Genomic DNA, 9,892 nt, shown 5'->3' on the forward strand with positions numbered 1-9,892 from the left:
ATTTTTAAAAAATTATTATTAATTAATTAATTATTATTAAGAAAATTAATTAAATTAAGAAAGTTGAGGATTTTGGATATATATATATATATATATATATATATATATATATATATATATAAAAGTAAAGTATAGATAAAGGAGAAAAAAAAAAGAAAAAGAAAAAAGGAAACTTAAATGCTAAGGAAGCAGGAAGTAGAAAGAGAAAAGAAAAAAAAAAAAAAAATAGACTCATGCTGGGTAGACAGAAAGAGAAAAAGAAAAGAAAGAGAAAAAATTTTCTCTTTAACTCACGCTCTCCACTCCTCTTCTTTCTACGATTTCGCGGCGGATTCTCGCCCAATTGGAAATCTGAGAATACCACCGAACTCCATTCTCCGCCACCAACATATCTACTGAAGTGGATTATTCGTAGGAGTAGCGTGGGCATATCTCATGGGGTAAGCCAAATTCTTATTCTTATCTCAATTTTTCCTAAATTTTAAGCCAAATGGGCGATCGGACACCACCATGAGAATCTAGGGATGATTCTCTATAAATCTAGCGGAGTGAATTTCTCGTGGGGTCGTTGTGGAAATAGCCCCAAAACTAGAATAAATGGGTTATTTAGAAATTAATTGGTATTTAATTATTGTAAATTAGGAAATGTTAAAATAATATTTTATTGGGGTTGATTTGATTAAATTAGGATTCGGGTGAGCGTCGCGGGTATAATTTTTGGAGCCCTGTAGGCGTGATTCAGGGAATCAGGTAAAAGGGAATAAAATTATATCAGTATTTTATTAAGGTAAACCGGTTATTTACAAGCGTATGAAATTTATTATTTATCTATAAGATTTTTCGAATCGTCTGAGTACTAGAAAATGATGATTTTGTTTAAAATTTATATTTGGAATAATTGCATATGATATTAAATTCGTGTGACCTAGGAACAATTTTTCCTAATAAATTGAATATGAATTACTGTGGCATTTGGGTTTGCATGTAGGGGTGTTTGGAATGATTATGACATGATGAATGAATTGTTATGTTTGACTCCTGTGTGGAAATGTATTGATCTGTTGGGATATTGAGTGGGAAATGAATTGATCTGTTGGATTCCTGTGTAGAAATGCGTTGATGCGTCTATGTGAATTAATTGGTATGGTTATTCGTATGCTTCTCAATATAATGTTAGCACGAGGAGATTATTATATTGCCTAGATGTAAATCATGATATGATGTTGGCATGTTGAGGAGCTTGTCATATTGTCATTTATATGGGGTAGGACAATGGCAGGTTGAAGAGCTTGTTCTACTGATGTATGACAGGTAGGTTATGAGGATTGGATACCGGTGAATAGTTGTGCCTGTGTGGGTCACGGGTTACGGAAGCTGGAGTGGTGCATGTATGGTCCATGTTATGTACCTTGTGTGAGTATTGGGGCTTGTGAGGGCCACATTATATCCTGTGTGGATAATGGCGCATGTGTGGGCTATGTTATGTATCCTGTGTGGGTAGTGGTGCCTGTGTGGGCCACGTTATATCTTGTGGATAATGGCGCCTGTGTGGGCCATGTTATGTACCCTGTGTGGGTAGTGGTACCTGTGTGGGCCACATTATATCCTGTGTGGATAATGATGCCTGTGTGGGCCACGTGTAGATAAGAAGTACGTAGGTGCCTGTGTGGGCCACGTACCGAGTTGGAAAATGAAGTATAAGTTGCGTGATTCCTGTGTGGATGTGTTGTGCGCATGTGAATTTAATTATAGCATAAAAATATTGGTATAGCATATTGTGAATGCATGTGTATGCATGCGGCGAAGTAAACATACCACCGGGGGCTTGCTGAGAAAGGCGAGTGCTCTACTAGGTAGTTTCTTGGTATCAGTGTAAAGAGATGCTACTTGTATGGGCGGGTAGACATCCCGATCCTCGGAAACCTTTGTCTTGAAAATAATAAAGATGTGTATACTGGCGGCGAGGTAATACTTCACCTGAGGGCTTACTGAGTAAGGTGAGTGCTCTGGTAGGTAGTTTTTAATACCAGAGCAGAGGAAAGCTACTTGTATGGGTGGGTAATCTTCCCTATCATTGGGGACTTTCACCTGCATAAAAATTATGTACTTGTGCATATTGGATGTGTGTATGATATTAGATGTCGGGAATGTTATTAATGGTACATTTTTTTCAGTTGTTTGATATTATGTGAGAAGCAGTTTATTTTGATATGTAAATATTAAAAATCAGTCGTCACACACTGTTATAAGTTATTCCACCCTTACTGAGAAGTGTCTCACCTTAGTGGATTAACAATTTTTCAGGTTCTTCTAAAGACTGGGTTTGAAGGCCTAGGCTGGGACTATTTTTGTTGGTTTCTTTTTGGGGTGTTTGTACGAGATTTTGTTTTAAATACTGGTTGTGGAGATAGATATTTGGATGTTGTAGTATTCGTTTTTGGGTTGTTATATAGAACTCTGGTACTTATTTGAGGTTATTTATTTATGTTCTACTGCGTGGATGATAATTATGGTATCAGATGCAGGTGATTGGAAAATGTGGCACTCGAGCCCCACTTGGCGGGTCGGCGCGTCACATGTTTAATCAGAAATAACTTATTATTTCTAGTCTTTCTAGCATATAGCTGTTCAAACTTACTCCATAGAGAACATGCATTTGTCTTTCCACTAATATGGTTCAAAACATTATTATCTACCTATTGCCTGATATATCCACACACTTGTCGATGTAACAAAGTCCATTCCACATCAGACTTTTTTTTCCTGGTTTTTCAGCACTAAACATCGGTAGGTAATAATCTTTCGCATAAAGAAAATCCTCCATTTTTTCCTTTCCATATGTGATAATTCGAACCATTGAGATTAATCATTCAACTCGTATTTGCTTCCATCACTCAAACTGCCAACTTGGCAATCTGTCAACTTGGCTTTGATACCACTTTGTTGGAAGAGATATCAACAAACAACCATAACGAAATAATTCTTCTCCTTATATGCAAGAAAATATAGTGTATCTCTACTTTTTACGTGAAAAACTTTTCCAGTGTGAGGAAGAAAAACCACAGGACCAAATCTAATTGAAATCTCCACTATCAACTAAATAATGAGTACAAGTATTCTCTAATTGTAATTAGAGGTTACAAATATATCTCATCAATATGTCATCAATCTTGGCAAATAAAAAGAAAATTGGAGATAATATACCAAAATTACAGTTATTGTTCACAGGCACAAATCCCAATTCCCAAGTCAAAATCCGATCTCTACCGTTCAGATTGTTGTTCTTTGAGTCGTGAATCTCTCTTCCAAATTTCAGTTCGATCGGACCATGGACGAAGCGGGATCAAACTCTTGGTGAAATCTGGATAGTATGAGATAAAACCTACGTTTTTCTCTCTCTCTTGGGAAAGCTACGACTAATCACCCCTCTCTTCTCTTTTTCTGACATTAAATGACTGGACTTTAGGTTTTAATAAAATCTACTTGGGCTTTCCTCCCCATGAAAAAAAAAGAAAAAAACCCAACAAGCTTCTCTCTAGAATGAGACCTACTTTATTCACATGAACAAAATCTCTCCATAGGCCAATGGATGGAAAGAGAGATAAAGGTTTATAAGATTCATTGGTTGATGACATAAGGAACGTAGCCTCAGCCACAATATCATCATCGTGGCCTTCCTTTGAGAGGTAGGCCCTTCAGCTTTAGGACACGAATTAATGAGTAGGCAATGCAATACTATGTTTTCTATTTATGTGGTCTGCCGGCTTTGTGGAAGTCATGTCCACCCTCTCCTTTCTAAAATTTTCTTCTTTCTTCCTTTGGCGGCAACTTTAATTGCTTGCTTTTCTTTCCCTTTTTCTTAATGTTCATCTCCATCAACCATGCATGATTCAACTTTTCTTTTTGAATCTGCGTCTTACATTAAATTAAGGAAAGGTTAGACTGATTACGTAAGTTTGATTAAAATAGTTACTGAAGGTGTACTAATTAAAGGTTATGTCATTGTCATTTAGAAAAAATATTTAACTCTTGATGAGTTTACAGATAAATTATCAGTGATATGAAGTTAACTTTTTCAGTTATATATTTTGTCTTTTAATATAATTGAAGAATCGAAAGGTGAACCCTCCAGCTCTTGATTGCTGGTCACACTGGCTCAGGAAGAGATTTTTTGTAATCCTATCAAGAAGGTAAATCATCTTAGGAAATCTAATAAAGTAAAAACAATAAAACGTAAATATAAATAAAATACAAATATAAACACGATTCACAAATAGGCCGAGACATGGACATTTCGCTCTCTTTAAGGAGATTTAGGCCCTCTACGATTTTTGACTTAGACCATGAATCAGTGCAGCAGAACTTCTCAAGAATTGTCTTCCCCAAGATACAACAACCCGATTTGAATTGTATGTCTCTCTCCAATTTTCCACAAATAGAGGAGTACAAAACTCCACTAAAAACACCTTTCTTTGTTTTTCAAACTCTCTAAACTCAAAATAAGGATGATATGGTAAGAATGACGAGAATAGATTAGTGTGTTGTGCTAATGCTTCAAGGGTCTATTTATAAGTACAAAATGACCCTTCATATTTTATGTACTTAATAAATAAGATGTGTGTATATTAAATAGATACACACATAATTTTAAGATACACTCACATAATTAATCTTATGAAATTACGAGATACATGAATGAATGACATAATTAAATATAGATACATAACCCAATCCAAGGTACGTTGTAGCGCCCCGACCCGCCATGTGGGCTCGTAGTGCTAGTAAAATAAATAAACATTATCTGATACCACACATACATATACAAGGATGCAATCTGCCCTAACCAAGGAATCCTGGGTGTACCTGCCAATACTGGAAATAAAACCATACAACGAAAGATTACTACAACATCAACATTCTTTACCAGAGTTCTAATTGTTCCCCAAATATATATACATACCACTATCCGTCTACTTATTACAATCTCCAAAAATAATAAAATAGGATAATTGGTATCTCACTAGCACTGATAACTCGCAAAAGTCTAATTCCCGCCTCGAGGCAAGTTAGGAATGGTTCCTTAAAGGACTTGAAAAATCATTTGTATAATGGGGCGAGACACTTCTTAGTAAGACATATTGTATTATTATCAGTGTGTGGCTAGCATGGTTCTCGTGTGAAATAAAATTCAATCATTTGATTGTATATAAAGATGACATTTAAACTATACAAATCAGTATATATGAAAATACATAATTTATGAATAATAAACTAACAGCTAAATATAACCCATTTATAGTAAATTTGCCCATATATGCATAAAAGACACAACCTGGACTATAAAGTAGCATCGTCATGCAATCATATACTCATACGACATGCTTCCACCATGATGGGTTGTGTGACCCGAAAGCTGGACTTAACTCACAGCCGGTGGTTCTGCAGCTGAGTCAAAACTATCACTTTAAGTACGATTGTGCCTACCTATGGTCACCCAGTATACCACGAATTGGACCCTCGGCAAAAACCTCGAAGTAGTACTGCGGTCTAGGTCTCCAATCGACTTATCATACTTCCATACTCGTGCGATTGCACTCACTACCCACATATAGCTACGGTACCGTGTTCACAATATCACATATCGCAAATTCACAAGGTTCTAAAATCATATATGGCAATTTACACAATAAAAACTGTATTATAATTCATTTCTTATAAAACCTAGTATTCAGTAAACCTAACCCTCGACCGTCATATCAAAATTCGGCCCCCGACCATTATATCAAAACTCAGCCTCCTGCTGTTATATCAAAATTGTATAAAAATTCAGTTTAAGCATTTTGTTCACATATGCCATTTAAAAGCTGATCACATGCCACACAAAATTTTCATTTGTTAACCATAAATAAAATAACCTAACTAGGAAAAACATAAATTGTTCAAAACAGGGTTTGAACATCTCTAGGGTTTTATTTAATTTAAACTACTTATTTTATAGAAAATAGGAGATGATCAAATCACCCACATTAATTTTCCCAAAAATATATACTGCATTTTAATCAGTCCATATTTCACAAAAAGCTGACATAATATAATCCCCTTACCTGACTTATAAGAAAGCCCACTGAAAACCCCAAAAATCCACGCCCCTATGACGATTGTAGCTCAAAAATCCTCAAACCTCATTTCCCCTAGATAATTGAACACAAACCCTAAATATTCCTCATTTAACATTTCCTAAGCCACATATACTCCAAAACAACTATATAGCTTTAAAATACCCTACTTACCTTGATTTTGGAGTAATGTCTGAAAAACTTAGATCAACAATCTGCTCTACTAGACTTGTAGAGAATTTTCCCTAGATCCTCGTGGTAACTTCCGAACATCGAATTTGACAATGAACAATGAGAAATCGTAGAGAGAGAGTGAGGGCGAGAGAGAGAGAGAGAGAGAGAGAGAGAGAGAGAGAGTGAGGGAGAGAGAGAGAGAGAGAGAGAGAGAGAGAGAGAGAGAGAGAGAGAGAGAGAGAGAAATTTGAGTTTCTTAATGAGTAAGCAATCAAAAATCCTTTTTATAAGCCATTGACCCGGTCACCTTTGTCGACGAAATGGCGCCTTCGTCGACGAACTGCAGAAGAACGTTCGTCGACGAAAGAAGGGCTTCATTGACGAACCCTAAGCCTGAAATTTCAGTCGTTCAGGATCTCTTCGTCGACGACGCCTTGAACTTCGTCGACGAGCCACAGAAGAGCATTCGCCGACGAAAACAGAGGATTCGTAGACGAAGCTTGCTGAAATTCCCTTTTCTTCTTTTCTTATTTATTTCTTTATTTTCTGGGTTCGGGTTTCTACATGCTCATTTCCAGGATAATAAATAAAATAATAATATTAAAATACACTAATAATATAATTAATAAAATACACTAACAAATAGTACAAGTGAAATGAAAAAAAAAAGGAAAAAGTTAAATTTGAGACTCCAATTTTCTAATATATTTATTTTCTTAGAAAATAAAGAAGTGTGTTGAAAATGAGTCTCAATATAATATAAATAAAAGATATAATATTCCACCAAATTTGTTATTAAAGACTTTGTTCTTTTGAAATTCTTTATGACTTTCAAAATTCTCAATTATAAAAGTTATGTTTACTATAATCACTTATGGTATATAGTGGGAGGATCCAAAATCTCACATTAATTTAGAGTTGAGAGAAATTTTGACTTCTTGATGGAGTTCACCCCACCCTTGCATGCGAGAGTAGAGTAAGATGGCTTTTAAGGGTGAAATTATGAAGCATAAGAGAAAATAAATAGTACCTCACATGAGTGTCGATTCCTTTGATAACAAGAAAAAAAAATGGTCTTTAATCTTATTTAAGAGTAAATTGCATCAAACACGAGTTAAAAAATTTTGAACCTGGTCAAACCAAAATAAATACACCTAGACCTAAAGTAAATTGTGTGGCTTATGTGAGCCTGGTTAGTTAGTATGGTGTGCATCCATACAAATCTTCATAAAGATTTTTTTTTTATTTGTTTTTGATAGTCTATTGACAATCCTTTCTTGCATGAAATCTCTCAGGTTTAATGACAAAAAATATCAACTAAAAGATTACTTTGGTAAATAAAACTTCTATGTGTAAAAATAAAAAAACAAAAAAACTAGAGTGAGAAGAACATAGACCAATTATAAAACACTGAGTACATATATTAATTAAAAGTACTAGCACATACAAACGACTGGATCCCTCTATAACATTGGGATTGTCGATGCATGACAATGTTTATTCAATTTATACCTCAACAAACAATTTATTAAAGCTAACACAATAAATATTTAAGGCATAATAAATATCATTTTAGTTGTTGTTATCCATCCAGAATTGAGCTTGCAGATAGTTGATGACATTTTTGTCGACTTGGAAGGCCTTGGTTAGAACATCAATAGAGATGGGCGGCTTTGAACCAAAAACTGCATTTGCAATAGTGATGACTCCCGGATTCTGGCTACTTAAACCAGCTATGGCCACTGCATTGGTTTCTCCAACATTAAACTGGAAGTGAATGAGTCCCACGGGAAACACAAAAACATCACCTGGGTTAAGAACCTTGGTAATTAGGCGATTTTCCGGGTTTGAGGTAACAAAACCGACAAAGAGGGTGCCCTCCAAGACAGTAAGGAGCTCAGTGCCACGAGGGTGCGTGTGAGGAGGGTTGAGACCATACGGCGCAAAATCCAAACGGGCTATTGAGATACCAAGGGTGTTGAGGCCAGCGAGTTTATCAACATTTACTAATGTAACATTTGAACCAACCCGATTCGATGTGTTTCCAGGCACATTCAGTCCCGAAAAGGAGAAATCATCGGCTGTCGCAAGCTTTGGATCCTTGCAGAATTTTCCGTTAACGAACACTGTACATATTTACACAAGACAACATATCAAATATTACTTATAGTATAATTTAAAATTTTGTACATTCACATTCAGACATAACCTAGAAGTCCGGCGAAGGAAAAATAACACGTACCACCTTCCGTGGAATCATTAAGAGCAACACAGAAGTCCTGCAAAGGGCTGGGATCAGCAGCAGAAACTGAAGAAAAAGCCACAGCCAAGAGGGCAATGCATGCAAGTGTGTTGGCTGCCATCTTCTTCTTCATGCTTATCATATATGCAATTTCTTGCTTTGCCAGAAAAGTGTTTTTGCTTTGGATATATCAGCTGTGATGATAATGGCAAGGTAGCTTTGTGTATTTATAATGAAACCAGCTTTGAAGTAGTCTTCTTCTTCCTCATATATTATATGTTTTTTTTTTAAACAAAACTCAAAGCTGATCAATGAATTTACCCATTCCACAGAAGTTAGTAAAGACCCAGCCTTATGCTTTTAAGGTAGAATGTATCTGAGAAAGGCCATTTTAATTAAATAAGTAGAAATTGTTCTTCTTGTTTTGGGGGTCTAATGTACGTGAGGCTCATATATAATCTTCACCCACTTAAAACCGTTAGTTCTAGCGCAATCTATATACTATATAAACTTATTTGGTGGACTCAAGTTCAATATGATTCACGAAGTCTGCTTGCTTGACCATTTCTTTTAGCATTAATGTGCCAAGTCGTGCCATGATGCTTATACTCTAAAACTAGATTATGTATGCATGCTCAAAAATTAGTTTGACCTAGCCACACCACCCACCCACCCCCCACCCCCCAAAAAAATGAAAAAAAAATAAAAATTCTGTTCCGATGCATAATGCAAGGGCCTTTTTATTTTATTTTATTTTATTTTATTTTGTTAATGTTTCATAACTCACAAGCCTTTTTTCATTGTTCATTTTTGTGAACAACAATTAAACGTGTACTATTACATTATTTGATGATGTATTTGTTCAATAAATGATTGTGCTAATATTTTGAATCCATGAAGTTGTATTTCATTTTAATCAATTTTTTTCTCTCTGTCGCAACATTCTTGAGACGAACTGGATAAGGTGGTTTTAAAATATTTTCGTGGAAAATAAGGTGTAATGAAGTCGTTACTAACATTTTGGAATGTGGTTAAAACACTTGATTACTACCCAATTAAGGGTAGAATCGGTCTGCGTTTACAAAGTAGGGATCGGGAGTTCGGTTACGCTAGGGAAAGGTATTAGCACCCCCTATACACCCGTTCTACGAACTGTAATGCCCCGACCCACCACGTGGGGCCTGAGATGCTACTTAACTGACGTTCGTGTTCCTGATACCATATTCAATATAGATGCAGTAGAAATAAGTGATACATTCTCCAAACACATTAGTAGAGTCCTAATTACTATTATACATAAATGTCTCCAAATATCCATATTACAACCCATCTAGCCCAGCTAAACATGATCCCTAGTGTT

At 35.6% G+C, this 9,892-nt stretch overlaps 1 protein-coding gene across 1 annotated transcript; it reads right to left on the reverse strand.

Moving 5' to 3' along the window:
• Nucleotides 1–7,862: 7,862 nt before the first annotated feature.
• LOC131162881 (putative germin-like protein 2-1) lies at nucleotides 7,863–8,671 on the reverse strand. Its single transcript, XM_058119487.1, has 2 exons — nucleotides 8,533–8,671; nucleotides 7,863–8,416 (listed from the first exon to the last, which is right to left on the reverse strand). The coding sequence occupies exons 1-2, from the start codon at nucleotides 8,663–8,665 to the stop codon at nucleotides 7,863–7,865; spliced, it is 687 nt and encodes a 228-aa protein (XP_057975470.1). The 5' UTR covers nucleotides 8,666–8,671.
• Between the last annotated feature and the right edge of the window lie 1,221 nt (nucleotides 8,672–9,892).

This window comes from Malania oleifera, chromosome 8 (genome assembly GCF_029873635.1).
Source record: "Malania oleifera isolate guangnan ecotype guangnan chromosome 8, ASM2987363v1, whole genome shotgun sequence".
NCBI classification, from domain to species: Eukaryota; Viridiplantae; Streptophyta; class Magnoliopsida; order Santalales; family Ximeniaceae; genus Malania; species Malania oleifera.

Excerpts from the sequence above, each read along its gene's own strand:
- LOC131162881 (XM_058119487.1), bottom strand. The coding sequence starts at position 8,665 with ATGAAGAAGAAGATGGCAGCCAACACACTTGCATGCATTGCCCTCTTG. Across the intron at positions 8,417-8,532 it reads TAATGATTCCACGGAAGGTG|TGTTCGTTAACGGAAAATTC; the intron begins GTACGTGTTATT and ends AAATATGTACAG.